Below are 25,271 nucleotides of genomic sequence, written 5' to 3'. Positions count from 1 at the left end.
TCACCAGAATGCAGGAAATTAAGAGTTTAATGCTCAAAATTGGACCCCCATACCCCTCCTTATCATAAGTCACCATGCCATGCGGAAATTGAATAAATACTTTGTATTTGGTTGAATTGTCAGTGCCATGTGTCAAATCTTTTCTTTTGTAAATCTGAGCAATTATTAATAATAACAAAAACACTAATAATAGTAATAATAATATTAATGAAACACCCCTGCTCCTGTGACTCGTCCAACCCGCCACCAATCTATGAGCTTTTTTTTTGTGGGGCGGGGGGGGGTGTCACTCTTGCCTGTCTTCAAAACTTGCGAGCCCTGCTAAACAATGGGTGACAGTGGCGGGGTAGGTTGTAACACGTGTTATGAAAGTGTTACAACCATCAAGTGTAGGTCAAGTGTGTTTTATGTAGCTTTTGGTGACACCAGGCATGCACTCGAGGCCAAACCAATTTCATTGGCCACCATTTTGACTCTGATTAGGAATACACTGAATTAGTTTTTTCTTGTCACCATTGTGACTTAAGAATGCATTTAATTTGTTTGTTCTTGTCAACATTGTGACTGATAAAGACTGCATTTCATTTGTTCGTTCTGTGGAATGGGGGTAAGTATGTTTATGCCAATTTGCTCTCACTCACACACACACATACACACACATAAACACACACTTACACACACAAACACCCATATGAATGTGCAGGTACAGATATGCACACACAAACGCACACGTGTGCATGCACATACACTCCCCATATTCACACATATTTTATTGTTGCAGCCATTCATTTAAAATAAAACTGTTGTTGTGGCATATCACTTGAGTACCCTTAGTTTTTGTTAATTGTGTCTACTTGTTACAACTTACCCCAGTCTGTGTTACAACCTACCCCAGTAGTGGGGTAGATTGTAACTAAGGACCACCTTGTATTTGTCATCATCACACAAAGTCTGTGATATAGTTGAAGACATTTAAATTGTTGACATTTGTAGTAGACAAATGTGGGTACTTTGCCTAAAAGTTTCAGATGTGCAGCTACAAAATATGTAATACGTTTTAAACAGGCACCTGCGAGGCATAAACATGCAACTACACCGACAACAACCGTGCAATGACAGTATTGCTGTTTCTTGATAAACAACACAAACCGTACCTTGCACCATCTGATGACCGGAAAGATGCCGAAGAGCAAGAAAGGGTGACTGCATATTTTTATTAAATGTACAATCCCCATTTGCTATACACAAGTATTTTGATCCTGTTTATTATTTTTTAATAGTTAATTAATAGATAAGTAATAAATAAGTTAATAGTACTTTTCTAATAGTGAACTACCACACGGCAACATAATATTAATTACAAATTGGTTTATTAATTCTTGTTGGTTATTAGTACTTACTTGAATGTCAAAAGTGCGTTATATTCATTTATTAATGACAGAACAGTATTCTACAGTGTTACAGCAATGATTAATATATATATATATATATATATATATATATATGTGTGTATACATTATACATATATATGCTGTCATCCTAATTTCTTCCTCTTTTGATTTTATCCAGAGTGCACTCATTCAAGTTATTTGGGGTGAGTAATTCAATCATTAACTATCCATCTGTGAAATTACATTTTTGAATAACTATGTCATTTATTTGTAATGCATTATTTCCCCAATAGAACAAAAACAAAAATATAGTAGACCATGAAATTGTGGAGACAGTTGAAGTCCTGAAACAGAAACTCAGCGACTATGATGATAATATTACAAATAAAGACAAGTGTGCATTGCACTAGCCATTGCAAACACTAAAAACCATCGCTATCGTCTGCAAAATGTATTTCATACGGTGAGTACACACACACAAACAAATATATATATATATATATATATATACACATCTTGCTGATGATAGCCAATATTAAAGGTTGTTATATTGAGTTTCTCAAAGACAGATGCAGGCATTTCATATTTTAACAAGGTTCTTTTCAAAATGTTTACATTTAAACATCATTATTACATTATATACTTTGTCGAAAAGCACAAGGCAGAATATTCCCCATCTCCTCTGCCATCTGTGGCAAGTGACAATGCTGATGAAGATGAGGGACTCAAGCCTTCAGAGAAAGTTAGTCTTCACTCTTTGTATTTACTCTGGTTTCATGTGTTCTGCAAAAGTATAATGTCAAACTTTGCTTGTCTTTCTATCAACACAGCACACAGAATATTCCCCATCTTCAGAGAAAGTTAGTTTGCTCTTTTTCTAATTTGTTTGATTCAATGTTGGGTGTCTATATGCCTTGTCTTGTAATTGAAAGGAAAGTAACGATAATAAGAATCTGGTGTTCTACATTGACTTCACATCACATTATTCCTTGTTTTTGTTAATGTTACAATTACAATATGGGAAAAATAAGTATTTGTCCGTGTTCACGTTTGACTGAAACAAAGGTTTTAGAATTACATGTTCCACAGTTTCAAAAAAACATTTATTTAATGGACATACGTACATGTTACAGTAACATTCTATTTTTTCATTAGGGGTCCATGAGTAATCCATCCGATGACGATGGATTTATAAAAATCAACTTACCGAAGAACCCATCATTCTTTTTTATTGAAAGGAATGATTGGGAAAAGCTGAAGAAGAACAGACAGAAAAGAAGCTTTAAAGGACTCCAGTGGACAAATATAATTTCGAAAGGTCTGAGGACCATACACCCATACTGTTCCATTGCCTTTAAAAGGCACAAACTGAAGGTTATGGGTTCGATACAAGCGAGCCCTGAATTCTCCTGCCTTGGTTACTGCAGATTTGAGGATTGCCCTGTCACAGTAACAGTTACTGTGGACAGTGAAGAGGACCTCAAGGCAATAGTAGAATACCAAGGGGAGAAGAGTATTCATAATTTAACGGAATTAAAAAGAAGACCTGTTAGGGCACATGAAAGAAAAACACTGGGCGAAGACTTACAAAGACAGCTCCCACGAGCTATGTACCTTGACAAAATAACAAAAATACACGAAGATGTTATGGAGTCTGGCTGTCGGGATGAGGCTCCAAGTCCCAATGTCCTGAAAAATATATCGTGGGAAGCACGTAAGAGAAGCCGGCAGCACAGTAACGAAGTCATAAGTCTTCAAATCATGCTTGACCAGAAAAAAGGCAGTCCTGATGAGGTCCTCCAGAAAGTAATGCTACACCCAAAAGGGGTTCTTCTTTGGTCACGCAGGGGGATTGAAATATATCAGGAGCGATGCCAGGAGGACATTGTCTATCTGGATGCGACTGGCAGCATCATGAGAAAGCAGAAAGGATCTCCTCCTTTCTATGTCTATGAGTTGGTGGTTAGGAATCCCCACAAAAACTCATCTCCACTACCTGTTGCCACATACCTTACCTGTGATCACACCACGGCCTCAGTTAACTACTTTCTAGAGGCGTTTCAGACTGATGTGGCAAGGTGTTTTGGGAGAAAAGGTATGCAGTCACCCATCATGATCCTGTGTGATGGGTCAATGGTGTTGATGCAGGCAATATGCCTGTCATTTGCCAAAAAAAACCTGAAAGACACCATTAACCACTACTATAATATAGCAAGTGGTAAAGGAAAAAAAGAAGATTTTGTGGTGCCAATTCTTCATCGTTGTCTCAGCCATGTAATGAAGAATGCAAAGGAAATGTGCAGAAAGTAGTAAGTAGTGTACTTTAAAAAAATACTGTTTGTGACAATCCTCTTTTAGTGTCAGTTGCTAAGTGTCCAATAATGTTATACAGATTCTGTAATGAATTACCTTTCATTAATGTGCTAGGTCAAAAAACACAACAGCAACATCTCTTTTCCTCATACCAAAAAATAATAATGTTACTGCCAATGTGAACTGAACTATCCAAAAATGCACACATTTTCTGTTAGCAGTGTGGCCTCTGAATTCCCCTACATCAGCTTTGCCTGTGAAATGCATAGAATAATGATTATTCAATAAATATACAAAAGACCAGCAAATATTACATAACGTGCAAATTTGGATATAATACACACAAGTTGTACAATTTATCATCTATCAACATATAACATATATTCTTGAATCTAATTATTTTTTTACATTCCACAGTGCGCCAAAACACTACCATCTGGCCATGCACGTCTTTGGTTCCCTGACAACTGCAAGCACTTTAATAGAACTAGATGACATGGTTCAAAGTGCTGCTGTTGTGTTCTCCAGTCCATCCTGTGGGCCCAATGTAGAGAAACATTTCAAAAACCTGCAGTCGTGGATGCAGAGAACAGCGACTACATTGGATGAGACAACCAAGTCCAAAAGTGAGAGCTTGAAGGTAAATGTCAAATCAAAGTTTACATTTTAATATTTATGGTTTTGATTTTAACAAAGATGCGAAGGAATACTTTTTTTTCAATAAATGTACTGTATGTTAAATTTCTCGAGTACAAATGTACTTAGATAAAGGCCATAGAGTGCAGCTAGTTTACAATGAGATTAAAGTAGTTTATGATGATACATATTTGATATATTACTAACATTTAACAGAACAAATTTATGGAACAATTGCATTACATGTAAATACAGTACAACAGACATATAAACAACAAGGCCTTTTGTCAGTACATAAAGTAACTTTGGTGTGTTTTGTAAGTGTGTGTTGTCAGAAAATACTTACTTCATTTAAAAAAAATACTAAATTAATTATCTGCCACTTGAACACCACAACACAGCATCATTTTAATATAACAAGACAGAAATGTATAATAAATATAAAGTCCACAGCATCTGCAGCCTCAAACATATGTAACAGTATGATTGTTAATTGGTGGCTGTATTAAAGCGAATAATTTAGGATATCTATTCAATAAAATTATATATTAGATAATAATCAAAATAATAAACAGGACAATCACGGAGGAGAAACCACGGTCATTTGTGACATTAAACAAAGCTTGACAACTAACAGACACAGATAAACAAGGGAGCTAATTAACTAGACACATGAAATTAGGACACTTATTAATCAGTAACCAATGAGACAAACAGGGGAATGAGATGAAACAAAGAAACACATGGGAAAACTGGGTACACTAAAGATTAACAGACAGTGAACACAGTGAAAAAAGGAAAAACATTTAGCAGTATTTTTAATAAATTTTCATGTTATGTGTCATTGATATGGTTCTTTTATGTGCATTGTGTGGTCTATATGTGCTGTGTTGTATTGCTCTCTGTGACGGGGCGCATGGCTGCCGTCACGGTAGCGATGCGCTACCTGTTTTAATCTCAAAGACTGAGTGAAGAATGTTGCTTGTACATGTTTGTTTGACTGTCTATGTCCGGTTATTTATACTGGTTTTATATTGTCTGTCATTTATCGAATTCCCTGTATTAATCCCGTAGTTTTGTGCACAAATTTTTAACATCTATTGCTGCGGTGATTTACTATTTGATAGGCTTAGCTAAATGCATTTATCATAGTTTGTTTAAAAGCTATAGATTGTCACAAACATGACTTGTGGTGTATTATATTTTACAGCCAACAAGATACCTTGTGGCTGTGGTTAATGGTAATACCTATTGTATAAATTATATGTTGTATCTATTTAGATTGTTGTATATTTATGTGTGCTGTATGAAGCCATTACGGCCTACTCACCTGAGCCACCCCTGAGTTTTACAGGTTGGTATGTTCCAATTTGAGGGGTGGCGTCAGGCTATATAGGGTGGCCATGTGTTTGCTCAGAAAGGAGAGCTGGAGTATACGTGAAGGTAGTAGGACGTAAGTCTGCTGGAGGATCTCCACGTTAAACCTGATTTAAGGTCTACTATAGCGAATAGTGGTGTATTTATACTTTTGATTGTTTTGACTTAAGTCAATTTGAATTTTATCTTTTTTTGAAAGTGCTTTTTAGTTAATTTCCTTAATTTTGTTAATTCTTTCTATTGTCATTTTTTCTTATGGACCTTACTTGGGTCATTGATAATAAAGCCCATCATTTTTTTCACATCACCTTTGCCTCACCTTGAGTGTTAATACCTGCTCAAGGCTACTCTCCGCATCTACCTTCAACACTCTCCAAAAATGTAACTACTTATCTGAAAATTTGGGACAAAAATACACAACATCAACAACACATGGCACCAAGTACATGTCTGGCAGGACTTGTGTATTACTGAGGTATATTCCAGCCCAGTCATTATCAAAAAGGTCAAAGCTGAAACTTTTGAAACTTTTGTCAGTCATTTTATCATTTTCAAACACACCTGTAATAATAACACATTGTTACATTACATTAAGGACATCGATGGAGTCAACAGATTTGCAACACGTTGCAAAGAAGTAATTTCCAATGCTCCACTAGACATGTATGGAGAGCCGAATGTTTACTTCTGCAGAGGCCTTATCGAGCACCTCAACAAATACCTTCTACCTTATTCTGGATTGTGGACCGGGATAATGCTAGGTTTGCCATCATTAATCAATATATCCATTTTGGATATAAAAATCTTGCTTTGTTTTATGAAAATTAAACACATGGCTTTACCTACGTACTTTTGTTCAAAGGTGACCTTGGACGACATGGGACGGGACCACAATATGAGCAGTGCTCTAGGAAATGCAACACCATCAGAAAGCTTCCAAGACAAGTAATTATAAAATATTTTACATGACATGACTTTATTACTCGATTGCTTAATGTGTTTAACAGGTAAATTATTTTACAAATGTACCTGTTTTTTATACCCTTCTCAGAACATAACAGAGGACAACAGAACCCAGGGCATTATGGAAAAGAGCCAGTGGGATTTAAAACACATTCGATTTCCCTCTGGCCGCCTGACTAGGCTTGATGATTTTGTGTCCTGCTATCAAACTAGTCACACTGCTCTCCTGAAGGAGTATGAAGATTCCGAAAGAGTTGTTAGAAGAAAGGTTTGAATACTTTAATTAAGGTTTCATTGAAGGTGGCATGGGTAACAATTTTTAAGTAAATATAAAGAAAATCACATTATATGTATTGGTATCTAAAACAGTTCTCCAAAGTTATTAAAATTATAAATGACTTCTTCCATCTATACTTTACTTTATGCAGACGTACAGAGTGGACCAAGAAAAGTGGAAAGAACGGCAGCAGAAAAAGAGGGGGAGATATGTTACACCACTCCGGAAGCCGTTTCATTTCAAGACATCGAACAAGAAGGTATACTGTAAATATAAAGCTGTCATGCCTTATACAGAATTAATAGTAATAATCCTAATCTAAACATTACAGTTTTAGCTTTACTGCAGCCAAAGTAATTACAGCCAATCCGAAATAGTTTACTATTCATAGATGTATAACAACAGAAGCCGTTTTCACTACACACTACACAATCTTTACTTAATATTAATATTATTTTTCTTTTGGCATTTTGTGTGTGGTACATCTTTTTTAGAGAAACTATTAATGTAAATTACAACTGAAACTTCTACAAACAATTGAAATATTGTAAAAGATCTTATTTTATATTTGTTTTAAATATATTTAAAATAGGAAATTAAGAGACAAACGAAAGGTATTTAACATGAGGATCCTTGGTAAGGTGATTTGTTTTTAAATACATTGTTGATAGGTTGACTCCTCAGTACCTGACGGTGCCATTGGGAAACCAAAGTCTTTACCACAGCCTAGTTCATCTGTACTGGGGGACCATGAAGAAACTTTGGATGGAAAGGATGTAGTACATGGGGACATGTCAAACAAACCTCAGACACCATCCAAGACATCAATAACCCCACAGCATCAACTAAGAAGGCTTTCTAGTATCACAAGTTCTTACTAGTAACTTTTAAAGGTTATTATTTGAATCAACATTAAAAAGAAAGGATATAATTGTTTTAAAAAAGAGAGACAACAAGTTGAAACACATTCAATTTATGTTTAACAACGTGTCACTTTTAATTTCAATTTATGGCATGCAGCTCACCTCCTGGTGGAAAAGAAAAGACACAGAGGTTGTGGTTTCTGTGATCCCGACCCAGAACATAGGGCAAACAATTATTGTTCGTCACCGTGAGCTCCGTACACTTCAACCACACCGGTGGTTATATGGCGAGGTAGTATGCATTTCATTCTCTTCAATATTTAGTTATACAAACTGTAGTTAAGTTTTAAAAATTAAAAATCTGTAGTTCCTTAATAGGTAATCAGCCTCGTTAAGAAGAATTGTAACAACGAACAATGACAAATAATTAACAATTACTAAATAATCACCACATTAACGTATCTGAGATGTGACCACTTGTCTTTTTGTACTCTTACCATTGTCATAAAATGCATTGCCATTTACCTATTAACTCTGTATGAAGTGCTAGTGATCTGATCCACTATTTTAAATTGAATTGTTTTCACATTTAAATTAAGGTCCGGATCACTATTTGTTTTTGCATATTGAGTTGGTAGTAATTGCTAATAATTTTTCATAGTTACTTAATATTTCATAATGAGGTTGCTCTAATTCATTAATTATTGATTACCTATTAATAAACTACATCGGTTCGAAGTTGACTAGTACTTACTGATAGGTAAACTTGTTTTCACATTAGTTAATAGTAGCAGATAGCTGAGGTGTTTATGTAGTTTTACTCATTTGTCCTGCATAAATTAATGCACAGATACCTATTAATGATGGACCATTATTGTGAATTATAATTATAGACATATGATTAGTTACCTTGTGTTTGTTATGTGTTTCTTGGTGTAAACATTGAAATATAGAAATTGTATTTTTATTTTATAATACAACTTCAAAGAAATTAAAACATTTCTCCCACATTTCTTATTTAGATAATTGAAGGCATGTTTCATCTTGCTGTCAATCAGCTGGAGATGGGGAACTCCATATATATTCTCAAATCACTCTACACAGCATGGGTGATTCTGCATGGGGGTTTGGGGAAAGCTCACATCTTTTCCTGCACAGTTTGTCAAAGGTGATCACAGTGGTAACATGGACTACAGTGTGGATGTGCAATTTTGTGTGTTTGTGCAGGGACCTTATGTATGAGAAATTATAAATTATCTATTGCAGCACTACATACTAAATGTATAGTGAATATGCCAGCTTTCCATATTGCTTTTAAAACATAAATTTACTATTTATGGTTTACAGTGCAAAGGTAATTATTATTTAACTTCCTCATTAGGTCAGCTTTGACAATTACCAGGCAATTCTTTTATTTGTGAACATCTGCGACGTCCACTGGAAACTTCTGGTGAGTAGCAGAACGATATCTATATGTCATTATTTATTTTGTCTGGTGTATTATTAAAAGATGTATTGGTTGCATTTCCCCCTTATCATTTTCAGTACATAAATGCTGTCAACCACACAGTGTACTTGATGGATCCTTCACAAAATAACAAAGAGAAAGATGATTCCATTCATGCTGCCAAAAAAATCAGGTATTCATTTTATAACTCATGAAATTCCTAAACCAAGGAGTGGTCATTGGTGGAGATACATATTTACTGATTTACATTCACTAAAAGGGTTACACCAAATATTAACCCAATAGCCTGGTAAAAAATTAAGGAAATTCACTATATCATATATTTTTCCCAAATTCCAAATTAAATTAATCACATCACAATTTATGGAGACATTACAAATGTTGTAAAGACATTGAATTACATTAAATTAATGGATTTATTTACATGCCATACCTTGTAATTTGGTTTAGTATAAACTTACTGAATTTAAGAGTTTAATAGCATTATTTGGGAGTACTTAGACTTTCACCATTAGAAGAAGAGTTATAAGTTTAGAATTTACTTATCATTTGAAAGCAAAGCTTTTTGTAATCTTTTCCTAATTAATACATATTCCTGTAAAACATCACATACAGTGAGTACCTACAGATGAGGCAAACATGCCATGGAAAAATGGAGTGGCTGGACATCAAATGGAAAGGAGGAGTTCTGAAACATCCAGTCCAGCAGGATGCCAGTAGCTGTGGGGTCATTGTCACCTTGGTATGTGAAGTTTTGTAATATCTATCTCTTTTCTTTCATAAATTTATTTGATGTTTCAACAATTTACACAACATGACACAATACAAAATAATTGGAATTTTGTAGTTAAGCTGGAGTCTGACACAGTCCACACAATGTTTGTAAATAGTATTATTTGTTTAGATGGCAAGGGCAATAGTGAGGGCATTTCCAGCTGTTCCAGATTTCCATTTTGGAACATCCAAAAAGGAAATGGCACAAGAGCGAAAAATGATGGCTCTGCAGATACTGAAAGAATCAGGTTTGTAAAACAAGTGTTTGTCTGTTGTATTGAGGGATACAAAATAAAATGCAGCTTAACAGTTTAGACTCTAGTCAGAATTCAAATGCACAATGCAGAAGTCTAGTGTAATATAAAAACAGTAGTAGAAAAAATATTTTATTAAATGAAACTTCAGTGAAATTGTAATTTGAATAAAACTGTTAATGCAGCTTCAGAGGGAAATAGATGGTTATAACAATAATTAAATAATTCAAAATTCAAAGAAAGAATTCACACTAGTTAAGATGTCTTCTGATGGTCAACACTCACAGCCAGGTTGTATATTATTACATTAAAGCTAACACAAAATGTAGGGTTGCCAGAGTAGTATCAGCTAAGACAGACAGAATACGGCCTGTGAAGCCATGGTGGCCAGTAATTTCAGGACAACCTATGGTGAGCTATAACACAGAGCAGCTTACAGCTATTATAAACATGGTTACTACAAAAAGCTGTAAAGATTTTGATAAAATGGACAGTAACCAAAAATATTTTATATATTAAATATTTTATTGATAAAAATACTTTTTCACCATAGTGTCGTTATTTAACAGCATTATGTAGAATTTAACAAGACAAAAATAGCGTCTAATGCACCACATGCAATCATAAACACAGAGGGTATCAACTGAAATTACAAATAAAGATGACAAGAAAATTGATCACACACAGGTAATACATGCCAGTAATGCAAGTAAACAAGCTTGGCAAATAACAAAAAAAGATTACAGATGACTATGCAGAGGATTAAGGCATGGAAATATTGCAAGCAATGAGACGTAATACATGCAATACATGAAATAAGACATGAACAGCAACACCATAGATATACTATGACATAAATAGGTTCACAAAAATGAAAGGGGTATAAATAGACAGTTTATAATATTAAAAATAATGTCTTGACACAAGTTATACACATTGTTATTTTCACTCTAGTTAATACAGCAGAGTATTTTAAAACATGGTTTAAAAGCAACATTTAGTAATTACCTAAATATCTCGCTGGTTATATATATAAATAAATGCAGTCTTCGCTGTATGTAATGTTGATATTGTAAGGTGGTTCCTTTAAAAAGGGCATGGACACTGAACATTAAATTTGTGTTACCCATTTATTTATTTCTAATACTTATAGTGTTTGATGAGACCAATCACTGTTCCATGTGCGCACAGAAAGAGCCAATTGGAAGCAGGCAACATGTGACAAAGTGGGTGAGTTTTTTGGTTCACTTGTAAAAGGAGAATTGTAAAGTGAGAAGGAGTAGCAATTTAAAACGTGGATCTGTGTATGTAGCAGTTAAATGATATTTCTAACTTATTTTAGATCCAGTGTGACCGCTGCAAGAGGTGGTACCACGAGAAGTGCCTGGGCATGACTAAGAAAAAGCTGAGATGGGCCAGAGTCAATGATTGGGACTGCGTTTTCTGCTGTTAAATCTGTCGAGATAACAGAATTAATACTTTTATGTTATTTATCGTTTTATTTACATTATGCTGCTGTCAATTTTGTTTGGTAAAATAATATTGCAAATTACATTATGTTCATTTAAAGAAGTGTTCACATATTCATTATAAAAAAGTGTTTAAATAATTTGTAAATAATTAAATAAAAAAATTTAAATGTGAAATTCAATAACAGATTGTCTTGTACTTTTGTAAGTGACACTGAGAGATGGTGTCCTCTCCATCTGAGGTGAAATTGGTCTGTGGAAGCTAGTACTTTTATTTTCATGATTTTCTTAATGTGTAGACAAAACAGCTAATATTTGAGCTTTGGGGGGCTCTTATTTTGGAAAACAACATCAGAATGTCTTGAAACATTGTAGATCACACCTTGAGAAGGTGTCCTCTCCATCTGAGGTGAAATTGGTCTGTGGAAGCTGGGACTTTTATTTGTATGATTTTCTGAATGTATGGACAAAACAGCGTGTATGTGAGTTTTGGGGGGGCTCTTATTTTGGAAAACAACATCAGAATGCCCTGAAACATTGTAGATCACACATTGAGAAGGAGTCCTCTCCAGCTGAGGTGAAATTGGTCTGTGGAAGCTAGTACTTTTATTTTCATGATTTTCTTAATGTGTAGACAAAACAGCTAATATTTGAGTTTTGGGGGGCTCTTATTTTGGAAAACAACATCAGAATGCCCTGAAACATTGTAGATCACATCTTGAGGAGGAGTCCTATCCATCTGAGGTGAAATTGGTCTGTGGAAGCTGAGACTTTTATTTGTATGATTTTCTGAATGTATGGACAAAAAAGTGTGTATATGAGTTTTGGGGGCTCTTATTTTGGAAAACAACATCAGAATGTCCTGAAACATTGTAGATCACACATTGAGAAGGAGTCCTCTCCAGCTGAGGTGAAATTGGTCTGTGGAAGCTAGTACTTTTATTTTCATGATTTTCTTAATGTGTAGACAAAACATAATATTTGAGTTTTGGGGGGGCTCTTATTTTGGAATTCAGCATATCATGCAGTTGTCACAGAGGTTGTGAGGTGTGCTAAAATCTTTCTTTCTTTCCTTCTTTCTTTCTGACAGACAGACAGACAGACAGGCAGGCAGATAGACAGACAGGCAGACAGAATAAATGAATGGGAAATTGCCTTCGTCAGAAAATTCCCTCTTTTTAGTTTCACCGTAATAGCAAGTGTATACGCGCACCGCGAAATATAGGGGTGGCTAGTTTGACCGCTCATTTTGAAGTGGAGGCTGGCTTGACCGCAGTAGATATTTGGGCTGTTTGAAAGAACGATAGCAGAGTACGAGGAGGAACTTTGTCGTTCAAAAGAGGAGAACGAGCGACAACGGGAGCTACTGGACGCTGTTTTCAACCCTCAGCTTCGGTTACACAGAGCAGGTTTGGTCATTAAACCTTCAGTTGATCTTTCTCTCCTTCCTGTGATCTCTTCTCTCAGCAACGATATGACGGCAGGACGTATGTAAATAAGCATTTGTTCATAAGCGCTGTTTGAATCTTTAGCTCTTTAATAGGCCGTCGCCAAACCCACCAGACTCCATGTAAATAATCAGTACTTTTATCATCGTAAAACACACTGCATTCAAAGTGGACAGAAACAAAATAAAACTACCAAAAACCGGCATGGTTCATCTTTCCACTGTTCCAATAATCACCACTCTGGTTTGGTTGAAATAAACCCTTAATTACCACATTTACATGTGGAAATATGCTGGCTCTATACACGCTAAAAGTACTGATTATTTACATGGAGTCTGGTGGGTTTGGTGATGGGGATTTCGGGTCTGTTTTCTAGATTAAAAAAGATTCTTATTTAATAGGTTTTCCATTAGGACTGTATAGGTGATGATTACATAGTAGTGATGTTCGCCTTGGAACACAATATCACAGTATTGTAACCAAAGTGTGTGTGTGTGTGTGTGTGTGTTGTGTCTCTGTGTGTGTGTTTGTGTCTCTGTGTGTGTGTTTGTGTGTGTGTGTGTGTGTGTGTGTGTGTGTCTGTCTATAATAACAACAAATACAATATACAAAAACATAATGAGAATTCAAGTAACCATATACTTAGCTTAAATGGCTTATTATAGCAATAGTCAATTTATCATTATCTGGAAAGAAATGACACAGCTTTCTCCATTAAGTTGCAATAAAAATAGACATCCATGCCATTTACATAGGAGAATGTTAACATTGTCCAAATACTAGTCTTACTAGAACTAGAGAGGAACAGCTAAAGTATCAAGAATTCAACTGTCAAATGCACAGTAAAGACAACTTACACCAGGCAATGAAAAGTTAGCTTTGCTAGTCTTCCTTACACAACGAATGAAATTAAGTTAAAAACCAACAATAAAAAAGCAATAAATAGTTTGAAAAAGTGATACAAAATGGAGATAAGAATATGGATAAAGTGCACTGTGCCTTGACAGCTCTGTATGTGGTGTGAGTCCAGGAGTTTAGGAGGGGAGGATGGTGTGTGTGTGTGTGTGTGTGTGTGTGTGTGTGTATTGCAGTGTTCAGGAGGGGAGCAGGACTCGACATTAAGGCTTGTCCGCTTGTCTGGGACAAGTGGATTTTGTGTAGGGCAAGTGGAAGAGAAATTTACTTGCCCCACTGGACAAGTGAAAACTCAAACAAAATAAAATGCCATGTTACTTCACGTCATGTGCCCCTCATTACGTATGTTACCGATTTGAAACGATAATTTTTTTCCCCCGCAATCCCGGGCAGCGGACCACTAACGTTAGACCCAGCCCACTGTTCAACAAATTCTCTGTAAGCGATGCAGCATGAAATCACGGTGAACCTGCCGGTGTTAGTTGGCTAATGTTAGCTTGCTAACTCCGCCTTAACGTTACCTCCTCGCCACATCTTTGACAGAAAACGAGAGACCCGGTGCTAATACGGCACCGGTGCCTTAACGACTGTTATCTACCGGACCGAATTGCAATGCGGACTTCAGTGCCACTGAAATAACTGCGCTTCTCTCTGATGCTCCGAAAACGGAGTTAGAGGCAACCTAAACATCGCCGCATGTCACGATAGTTAACACTACACTCAACAGCAGGTAACGTTAGCCTACCGTTAGCTAGTAGCTGGAGTAAACACGGTTAAAATGTTGACAGCTAAACGGTGTAAAAGTGTGTCTGTATTTCACTGGAGAGGAACGTATGACAGTGTGCAGCTGCTGTTGTCGGAAAAACACAGATGTTGCGTTCACTTGAAATTTGCCTCGCCAGCATCGTGCTGCATTCAGAGTTGTTGTAAAATACCCTTTTCCCATCCAGTGGTCGTTTTTGTTGTTTAACAGGAACGTACTGGTGAAATAGGTTATTGTTAAATTTTTAATAAATCATTTAATTTTGCCTTAGCAATAAACAAGCCGTTCTATAATGTAGTTTTTTTGTGCTCCTTTTTTGAAGAAAATAAATAATATGCGGATTAAATATCGGGTAATAATCAACTGTAAAGTAGCTACACCTTTTAAAGGATCCCTTCGGTAAATCAGCCTCTGCCGGGTAGAAATGAGTGAAATTGTATAAAAAAAGTTATCACCAACATTTAGTGGCAAAATCCATTGTTATGTCTACAAAATTATTTTAGATATAGTATAAGTTCAAGTCACCACTACCTGTGGTCAAAATATTGATTTAGTATCTCAGAATATAAACTAAGAATCTCAAAGTAATGAGAAAATGTAAAATATTGACTTAGAATCTCACTATATTGTTTAGTATCTCAATATATTGATTTATCTCAAAATATTGACTTAGTATCTAAATATATTGACTTATCTCAAAATATTGACTAAGTATCTCAATATATTGACTTAATATCTCACTATATTGGTTCAGTATCTCAATATATGGATTTATCTCAAAATATTGACTTAGTATCTCATTATATTGACTTATCTCAAAATATTGACTTAGTATCTCAATATATTGACTTAATATCTCACTATATTGGTTCAGTATCTCAATATATTGACTTAGTAACTCAGAATATTGACTAAGAATCTCAAACCAATAAGAACATTTAAAATATTGACTTATAATCTAGATATATTGACTCACTATCTAAAGGTTTCGACTTAGTATCTCAATATATTGACTTAGTAACTTAGAATATTGACTAGGAATCTGAAAGTAATGACAAACTTTAAAATATTGACTTAGAATCTCAATATATTAACTTCTGCACACCGGCGTGCAACATATTACTTTGTATTATGGAGTCTGGAGATCCTTTTTTCTTGTTGAATGGGAAATCTATTGTTGGGACACGTTTGTTTCTACTGTTTCAACAGAATTTTATTAATGTTGATAGTGTTAGGATGCTTTCAACGGTTTGTTTTGAATTCTGCATTAGCAAAACACTATTTATTTTTTTTATAAAATGATGAATCTTTACCCGGACAAGTGACTTTTGTGCATGGACAAGTGAAATGTAAATGTACTTGTCCAAAGGAGAAGTGCCTCAAAAAGTTAATGTCAAGCCCTGGGGAGGATGGAGTGTGTGTGGGGGGATATTGCAGAGTTTAGGAGGGGAAAATGGAGTGCATATGGGCGGATGTATACCTTTTTCACGGCAGACATGTTGACATGTCATAGTAGGAAAAGCACAGGTGTATTCAAACCCATTACTGATGGCTGCATTCCACTTAGGAGAGACCCTGGTATTGTGCCTCTCTGACTCACTGAAATAGCTTACTGGGACACTTAATGGAATTGAGTAGGGGTGTCACGATTCTCCAAATCTTCGATTACATTTTCGATTCTAAGGTCACGGTTCGATTCTCGATTTTTACTTCTTCTTTTTTTAAGCACAGGTTGCTATGCCATTTTTAGAATAGACTTGTATGTGATATAATATCTGATATTTGTTCGCAATGTACAAAACATTTATTAACAACATAATGTGACAATAACATATCTTTAGTCAATTGGAAAATTGACAATTTGTCAATAAAGGAAAAAAGAAAAAAAAAAGTTTACCGACAATCCTGAGGGGAGACTCTTCGCACCACACAGGGTTTGGTGTTTGAAGCCCACAATGTCGTCTTCCAGGCAGCGCTGCCTGAAGACGACGGTTGCAGCTCTGCCTTGAAGGCTTAGTTGGGGGCTTAAAACACCATCAAGCCAGCACAGCAGCTGAGCAGACAGAGAGCAGAGAGGGCGACTCGGCGGGCGGTAGTCCACCAACTTGTTGCTCTCTCTAATATAACCAATATAAGCTGCTCTGTTTAGGCTGCAAAACGTGCATGCAGGCTGAAATTCAACCGTGCAGTTTTGTCGGGATAAAGCTATAAGCAAAAGGAATATCCGCTAGCTGCTAGGCTAATGTGCAATGGTAAACGCACAGAATATGGTACACGCGCATAGTATAGCATGCGAACTGTGGCTTTTTTGTCGACAACGCGAACGATTTCAACATAACTCACTGGAAATCCAAAATACTTTCACACACATCAGTGAAAGAGGAGGGGCCTCAAGTTCTGTCGATGGGTCTCCAGCATCTGCAGTTGCCATGCTATTTTGACTGGCTCTAGCTAAGTTACAGGTAGGGTTGTCTACCGAAAGGTTCCTGTGCAAACGGTAGTATTCGGACTGGATTAGAACGCAAATTTTGGTTCCGACTGAAATATTTTCCCTTTGTCGCTCCGGACAGCGGCAGACTCTTTTATTTTTTATTTATTTATTTATTTTTTTCTTTCTCCCTTTTCTGCCGAGTGGCGCACGTGCCCGCTCGCGGTTTGAAGCGTGTGCAGAGGTGTCAAGTAACGAAGTACAAATACTTTGTTACCTTACTTAAGTAGAAATTTTGGATATCTATACTTTACTGGAGTAATTATTTTACAGCATACTTTTTCCTTCTACTCCTTACATTTTCACGCAATTATCTCTACTTTCTACTCACATTTTAAAAATAGCCTCGTTACTCACATTTCAGTTCGGCTTGTTTTCATTCCGGCTTGTCATCGTTCAAAAACCAAAAAAACAAATAAAAACTATCCAGATCGCTCCATCCGGACAGAGTGAATTTGGTTGTGGTTAGATGAGAAGTATAAACATATACCATTCCGACACCCTATTGGTTTGTACGCGGTCAATCGCACCTGCACAGACCCGGTGCTAATACGGCACCGGTGCCTTATAGACCGTTATCTACCGGACCGAATAGCAACGTGGATGTCGTTGCCTTATTTAGTTGCTACTTAAATAACTGCGCTTCTCTCTGATGCTCCGAAAACGGACGTTAGAGGGAACTGAAACATCGCCGCACGGGACGCTAGTTAACACTACAGTGGGCAGCAGGTAACGTTAGCCTAGCATTAGCTAGCAGCTGGAGTGAACACGGTTAAAATGCTGAGAGCTAAACGGTGTAAAAGTGTGTCTGTATTTCACTGGAGAGGATTCTACTCCAGACTGTAGCTGCCCTTGTCTGAAAAACACAGAAGAGATGTGTCACCTTTTTCAGCCCTTCTGAGTTTGCAGGTATGATTTTAATATAACCTTAGCTATTATAGTCATTATGGCCTTTAGAAAAATGTTTTTTGTGGAAGTGGGGTTTTGTCCCCACGTTTTGGGGTTAAGCTTTTGTCCTTAATGGCATTACATCAGGGGTCTTCAATGTTTTTTAAGCCAAGGACCCCTTAACTTAAAGTGAGATGTAGCAGGGACCCCCTACTTCAGGGCTCGAGAGTGCGACCAATTTGGTCGCAAATGCGACCAAAATTTGTAAGGGTGCGACTAAGATTTTTCTTACGTCCTCGCATCCGCCGTCTCTCCACTAACGAAGCAATGTTGTTTATATCAATATGGTTTAATGTTGCGATACATGACCCATTCCTTCTGGAAAGCCGTGCCTGTGTTTGGATCTCTCCTCCGCGCAGCCCCCCCCCCCCATTCACTCACACACCGGCCGGCTCCCCTGCAACATGGAGAGACACAGCGCCGCTGGTCCAAACTCCCGACATTTGTCTACAGATTTAATTGTTATTAACACAGCTGTATATTGTTAAGTATGAGAGGGAAACCTGTATTGGTACCAGCGTTTCCGCTGGTAACTCTGTTACTGCGGCCGCCACGGCGAAAAACACATTATTAAACTAACTTCAGTTGGTTGAGTAATAGCGTGTAAGACGGAGCATGCTGGATCATAGTTCATAAAAATGCAGCGCAGCGACGATCCAGACATTTCATAGCCTACACAAGACGGGTGTAACGCCGCTAATGAGTCAGCCGTCACTCTTTTTTTTTTTTTTTTTTTTAAGATTTCGGCCTTTATTTTGATAGGAAAGCTGAAGACATGAAAGGGGAGAGACCAACTGAGCTATCCGGGCGTCCTCTCTCTTTTAATCAATCAGTCTGTTATTGTTGTTGAAAGCTTATGAAGGAGCTTTCTCAGGCTATTTATTTTAGATAACTTTCATTTACATGTGTTGCAGCTGTATATTTTCAAACTGGTAAAGGAAACCCTGTCTTTGCATTTTATTTTAATCACAATCTGTTTTAATAAAAGAGCTTGTGAAAAGTGGCTTTGACTTAAACTGAACATTTAGCCCACTTTGTGAAAAAATACAGAGCTATATCCATTCAGCGTTACGGCGATGCGAGGAAAAATTTGGGTGCACCTAAATTTTGTGCTGGTGCACCTAAATAAAAAAAGTTAGGCGCACCAGTGCAACCAAGGCAAAAAGTTAGTGTGGAGCCCTGTACTACATATTGTATGAAATTAAGTTGCATATTAAACTGGGCCTACAATAACTGTTAGGGCAACCTGAAGCCTTCTTACATACCCTTTTTTCATAAGCTATTAAAATATTAATTATTGGCATGATTTTATAAAACATATTTGAATGCTACATATGTGGCACAGTAAATCTAGGATTAACTATCTGTGGGCTGATATCTTAGTGACTACCTAACCTATAGGCCAGTAAGCCTATCATCAGTGGGAATTTATATTTGCTAATAATATATTGGAATTATGTTAAGGCCTTTTCATTTCTTTTTCTTTTTAAAGACTCAAAAATTTACAATAATTTGGAGGCCCCCCTGCAATGACTCTGAGGACCTCCTGTTGAAGATCTCTGCCTTACATTACTTTTACTTTTATACTTTAAGTAGTTTTGAAACCAGTACTTTTACACTTTTACTTAAGTAAAAAGCTTGAGTTGATACTTCAACTTCTACAAAAGTATTTTCAAACCCTAGTATCTGTACTTCTACTTGAGTAATGAATGTGAATACTTTTGACACCCCTCAGCGTGTGTCCGCGCTATTCTTGGACATGCACTCTACAATCCCTGCTGATGGACGGCTTTTTGTACACGCTCCGAAACGGACGTAAAAATATCCCACTTTCTCTGTAGTCTACCGTTAGCTAGCTACCGTAAATGTAGGCTACTTTTAAAATGTCATATTTTCCCTCTGGGCTCACCAAAACAGACGTAAAAGCATATTAACCATTCACTGACTGCACGTGATCGCTAGTAAACATATTACACTTGCTCTGCTAGTCTATCGTTCAGGACAAGAGCCTGTAGCCTGGTGGTGGGGGAGGCAGGACAGCCTCCCCAAATTGCCTACCCTTTCAAACTCATACCTGGGTGTGTACAGACCTCTTGGACACCATCTGAGAGAGTTTTCTCCTGTGCAGGACATGTCATAAGTCAGGAGAGGTCTAGTATCTTGCCAGAGAAGGAAAATATAGTCATTTTTCTGCAAAAGAACTGCTAAAGTTTGAAGCTGGTTGGCATACCAACTCAACATTTATTTTGTTGTTACTTGTTAATAGTGTAACTGTTATTTGTTACATTATTGTAGCTGTGTGTTAGGTGACTTAGGTTTACTTATTATATATTTAAGTACTTTAAAACGTTAATATATTGTTCAATTTAAATCATTTTCAATTTTAAAACAACTCCATAAAAAAGCCTTTCTTTTGTGTAATTTTTCAGTTTTTCAAGAATCGGTTAGGAATTGGAATCGTTTTAAAAGTACCAGTTAGGCATCGGAATTGTAAAAATCCAAACGGTACCCAACCCTAGTTACAGGAGGTTGACTGACTCGCAGCACTTCAACACATGTTTTTTTTTCCGCTTGACAAGCTGACCGGACGTGACATGGGGGCGTGGCAGTATCAACGATTACATTTTTTTATTCGATATTCAAGATTGTGACTTAATTTCGTGACACCCTTAGAATTGAGCTGTCAATTTCAGCTGTGCTTTTCCTACTATGACAAGTCAAAATGTCTGCTGTGAAAAAGGTTCAGGAGTCTGATGGCCTGTGGCTAGAAGCTGGTTGTGAATCTTGTTGTCTGTCCTTTCATACTCCTGTAGCGCCTTTTGTGTTGTGGGTGTGTGTTGTTTTTAATGATGTTGTGGGTAAGAATAAGTAAATAACTTCATACAAATTAGAAATAAATGTACTGTTGAACTGCGTAAGGCTAAGGCGGTCTATTTCCAACAGCAGATTACCCAATCTGCTACTAACTCCAAGACATTATGGCAGACCCACAACACAAGGGTTAACTGTACGTTTATTTGACGTTTTGTATTGGCCTGGCGTTGAGCTTCGGGGTTGTTCTCTGGGACATGGTTTCATGCTAATCGAATGTGTATTGTAGCTTGAATGAAGCTAGTGCCACTGCTGATTAGCTTACAACGCTAGTATTCGGGGCACAGGGAAAGTAAAAATAAATCGCTATTTTGTACCACTAAAAAGGCTCAAAATATCACCAAATTTCAACGGTAGCCTAATGAGGGTCCCTACATGTTAACCGAAACATTGAGAACTTTGTAAGTGTGCAGACAGTTTATTGAACGAAGAGCTGCGGGAGCTCCGTGAAAGGGCTACGAGAGAGAGAGACCTACCGGTAGTCAATGCAGCAACATAGCCTCCTACTTCGGGAAACTGGTGGTGTACCTACAGACATTGTGAAGCTATGGCTACCAAACAGGAGTGTCTGTGTTGTAAGGAGTGGGACCTGTTGCGTCGCAACACCCAATAGACGCTGTGTTTTGTACAGTCTGAAGATCTCCCCTCTCTGATAAACAGGGCTGTACTTGAAACTTTTTTCCATGTCCTCAAAATAAATTGGGGACGGCGACCCAGACCGGAGGGACCAGATGGACAGTTATCCACTGAGTAAGTACACTAGACCAGTTATGTTTTACATCAGTGCGATTATTTCAGAAATATTGAGCAAATTGCTTGTAATTTTAGTTTGCATCGCCAGTTGTAAGTCATGACTGGTTTTCCGAAGTACGAGGCTCTGTTGCGGCATAGCTTTCTCTCTCTCTCGTAGCCCTTTCACAGAGCCCCACAGCTCTTCGTCTGTACACTTACAAAGTTCTCAATGCTCCGGTTAACATGTAGGGCCCCTCATTATGCTACCGTTGAAGTTTGGTGATATTTTGAGCCTTTTTAGTACAAAATAGCGATTTATTTTTACTTTCCCTGTGCCCCGAATACTAGCGTTGTAAGCTAATCAGCGGTCCGCGATAGCTTCTTTCAAGCTATAAACACACATCCGTTATTAACCCCTAGGTTCGTTTTGCGCCGGAATTGTCAGTCGCAAACTCCACCAGCGGTGAGCAGTTAGTTGGATACTAGCACCAGTCCGTGTTAACACAGCCCACCTCCACGACTTTTATCCGGTGACACAGCATGGCTAGCAGGCCTGGTAGCTGGATAGTCTGGTACAACTGTTGTTCAGCCATGTTTCCACAAACATTTTAGCAACGATAAAAAAATACTTTGATTTTCATAATTTGCGTCGATGCGCATGAATAGAGGAAGATGGCAGCCCCCATAAAGGTACTGACACTCCAACAACGGCCGGGTACTAGTGGCCAACTGTGGTATCACCTCACGTCGGCACTTCTAACATACCGCAGAGACTACAGCCAATGGCCAAGTATGACGTATGTTCTGCGCACACAGTACAAAAACAGCTTTACAAAGACAACACAAAATACAGAAAATAAGCATCTCTCAACACTAGGGGTGGAACGGTACCAGAAGTCAGTCAGGTTCAGACATCACGGTTCGGTTCGATACAATGGAGGGAAAAGCAAAACAAAAATGCAGAAGGCAAATTAGTTTTTATTGTGCATGTCTCAGGCTGTACCACCTGGTACATACATACAGTTTCTCCCCTGTGCTAGCAGCAACAGCCTTTAGTGTGTAAAGTAAGATGTAAACAAGAAGTACCCCACATCATCTCCAGACTCCATCTGTAACTTGTAAACAAAATAAGACAATCATCATGGAGGAGAAGTTGGACAGTTTTCTTTTGTCTCGTTCCAGTGATTGGTACAGCTGGGTGATGGCGTCAGATATGCGTTAGCATGTTAGGCCGGTTACACACTGCACGCGTCTCGCGAGCGTGGCGTTTCTGTTGCGTCTCAGCTGCGTATCGTATCGTAGCCTATCCTACCATTTATATATAGCCTACTGATTTGATTAATTCAAGACAACGTATTGACTGCAAAATATGTTACAGAATATTTCGTTCTGTATGACAGGTGCAATATTTGAAAATCTTTTCTCTGAAATTTTGTATTACATTTATATCTACATTGATGTCAAAACCTAGACTTTCAAACATCAATATGTCATTTATTAATATGTATTTGTGTCTAAATGACATATAAACATATTTTCCTATTCTATTTTGCCTGGAAACGCTTCCAACACTCGCGTCTTGCGTGAAAAATAGGCGTCGGTTCTATTTCTAGCAGGCACGCGTCTCAGGCCGGCAGTGTGTAAGCTCTAACCTGTTAACATGGGAGCCGAAATATAAACGGACACGCCATGCAGCTGACACGCTCGCGCGACGCTTCCAGTGTGTAACCGGCCTTAGATGTATTTCCACTCACATACCCAACAACTGCTGAACGGCACCGACACACAGTCCTCGTCTTATCCACGACTCTCTCGCCTGTAGCCTACTACTGGAACTGATCCGAAGACCGAAGTTTTCAAGGCCGTGACGGCACCAGGCGGGAGGGCATGAGATGAGAAGGCATGACACGGGAGGCTCCAGGCTTCATCCATACAGTCTTGAAGTTTTCCCAAACTTGCGATCTTAAAGATCTTTTATACCGTGTATTCTCCGTGTAAATTCATTTACCCAACCGAGACGCCTGTACCGTTTCAGTTCAATACGAATACATGTACCGTTCCACCCCTACTCAACACATACTCTCATGCAACACAAAACATGTTCTCATATATAGTAAGCATATTAACTCCTCCTTTCAATGGCAGTTATTAAGTGAACAACCCTATCGGCTGTATTCTCGACAATAAGTGTAGCACAGCCCTTGCACAATGAGATTTTGCACAACTAACATATTGCATAAATGACATAAATGAAACAATGCAGTGACATAATGCACAATTTACAGCCCTGACCAGCTGACAGCACATTTACACATTACACATTTACACATTCAGTTACTAGCCCTTCTGACTATAATTCCATCTGATCTCTGACCTCCAAATCCAGGACCGAAATGGGAGGTAGAGAAAAAGCAGTCTCTGCACTTGAGATAAACAGAAGAACATAAAGTTTGGCTATCAGGATCCATACATCAATATAGGGGTAAATAGTTCATGCTGCTAAAAAGTAAATAAACAAGTCAATAGTAAGATATGTTAAAAGATAAATATGTGATTTTCTATTACAGGACATAATGTGCAAAAATAATTATTCCAATAGTTTGAACCTGCTTTTTAGAAGAAACATTTAAATGTCATTTTTGACTAGTTTTGACAGCTCTATGTGATTGATCAGATGAGATGAAAAATGAAGGGGGCCTTGTGTGTGCCGGTCACAGTCATTTGAACATTAATAATAAAATATTGAAATATTAATGACATTCTTTATATTCATTTTGGGTTAATTCTTATACTTATCAAGTAATAATAAAAATGCTTTTAGAATAATAGGAAAATGGGTTAGGGTTATTGATGACAAAAATAATTGTTAGGGACAGCCCTAATCAGCATACAACAATATTACATGAGTGGAGTTATTAAAAGTGACGGGGGCGATTAGATATTAGTAGGCCTGTCGGCAATAGCATGATATATTTACATTAGTTTATATTAGGGCTGTCAAAATTGGCGTTTGAATATTTCTTCTAAAAAAAACAGAGGTTTGAATAAATGTATATCTTATCTGCCGTTCATCTCGAGCTGAGAGCCTCTGGCTGCCTTCAGATCTGCTCACGGTCTGTACCGTGGCTTCTTGCAGATCAATGTGCGGGTACCCACCTGTACTGCGCTCTGGTCCTATACGGTGAGCCCTCAGCAACCTCGTCACGTCAGCAGGAGTAGGGAATCATATAGGGAGTGTGAATTAACAAAACACCCGATTGGCCTACTTTTTTTTTTTGAGGTATAAAATGTGTCACCTTTTTCAGCCCTTCTGAGTTTGCA

The 25,271-nt window shown here is 37.5% G+C and overlaps 2 protein-coding genes and 1 long non-coding RNA gene across 4 annotated transcripts in view; all 3 read left to right on the top strand.

Moving 5' to 3' along the window:
* LOC120558537 (zinc finger protein 239-like) overlaps window positions 1-25,271 on the top strand; it is a 360,504-nt gene that overhangs the window by 151,381 nt on the left and 183,852 nt on the right. The window lies entirely within an intron of this gene.
* LOC120559388 lies at window positions 1,188-8,906 on the top strand. 2 transcript variants are annotated; one of them, XM_039801075.1, is made up of 14 exons: window positions 1,188-1,199; window positions 1,570-1,594; window positions 1,685-1,854; window positions 2,047-2,133; window positions 2,222-2,251; window positions 2,547-3,700; window positions 4,122-4,344; window positions 6,313-6,478; window positions 6,580-6,662; window positions 6,769-6,948; window positions 7,109-7,216; window positions 7,629-7,850; window positions 7,978-8,112; window positions 8,843-8,906. In XM_039801075.1, the coding sequence occupies exons 6-12, from the start codon at window positions 2,553-2,555 to the stop codon at window positions 7,836-7,838; spliced, it is 2,118 nt and encodes a 705-aa protein (XP_039657009.1). In that variant the 5' UTR covers window positions 1,188-1,199; window positions 1,570-1,594; window positions 1,685-1,854; window positions 2,047-2,133; window positions 2,222-2,251; window positions 2,547-2,552; the 3' UTR covers window positions 7,839-7,850; window positions 7,978-8,112; window positions 8,843-8,906. The 2 variants fall into 2 exon arrangements, with proteins under 2 accessions (XP_039657009.1, XP_039657010.1); XM_039801076.1 differs by lacking the exons at window positions 1,188-1,199; window positions 1,570-1,594; window positions 1,685-1,854; window positions 2,047-2,133 and having other exon boundaries at window positions 2,173-2,251.
* On the top strand, window positions 8,949-11,830 carry LOC120559428. Its single transcript, XR_005639269.1, has 7 exons — window positions 8,949-8,988; window positions 9,202-9,270; window positions 9,366-9,460; window positions 9,904-10,030; window positions 10,179-10,310; window positions 11,470-11,546; window positions 11,659-11,830. It is a non-coding gene; the product is annotated as an uncharacterized LOC120559428 (long non-coding RNA).

The sequence above is a fragment of the Perca fluviatilis genome, chromosome 5 (assembly GCF_010015445.1).
Source record: "Perca fluviatilis chromosome 5, GENO_Pfluv_1.0, whole genome shotgun sequence".
Classification (NCBI taxonomy): Eukaryota; Metazoa; Chordata; class Actinopteri; order Perciformes; family Percidae; genus Perca; species Perca fluviatilis.
Note: the sequence above shows the minus strand (reverse complement) of the source record. Positions and strands in the feature narration are given on the sequence as shown.

What these genes read in the sequence shown, in the direction of transcription:
- LOC120559388 (XM_039801075.1), top strand. Translation starts at nt 2,553, where the DNA reads ATGAGTAATCCATCCGATGACGATGGATTTATAAAAATCAACTTACCG. An exon ending in AAAGAGTTGTTAGAAGAAAG is followed by an intron (nt 6,949 to 7,108) that starts GTTTGAATACTT and finishes TACTTTATGCAG; the next exon opens with ACGTACAGAGTGGACCAAGA. An exon ending in TCAAGACATCGAACAAGAAG is followed by an intron (nt 7,217 to 7,628) that starts GTATACTGTAAA and finishes CATTGTTGATAG; the next exon opens with GTTGACTCCTCAGTACCTGA.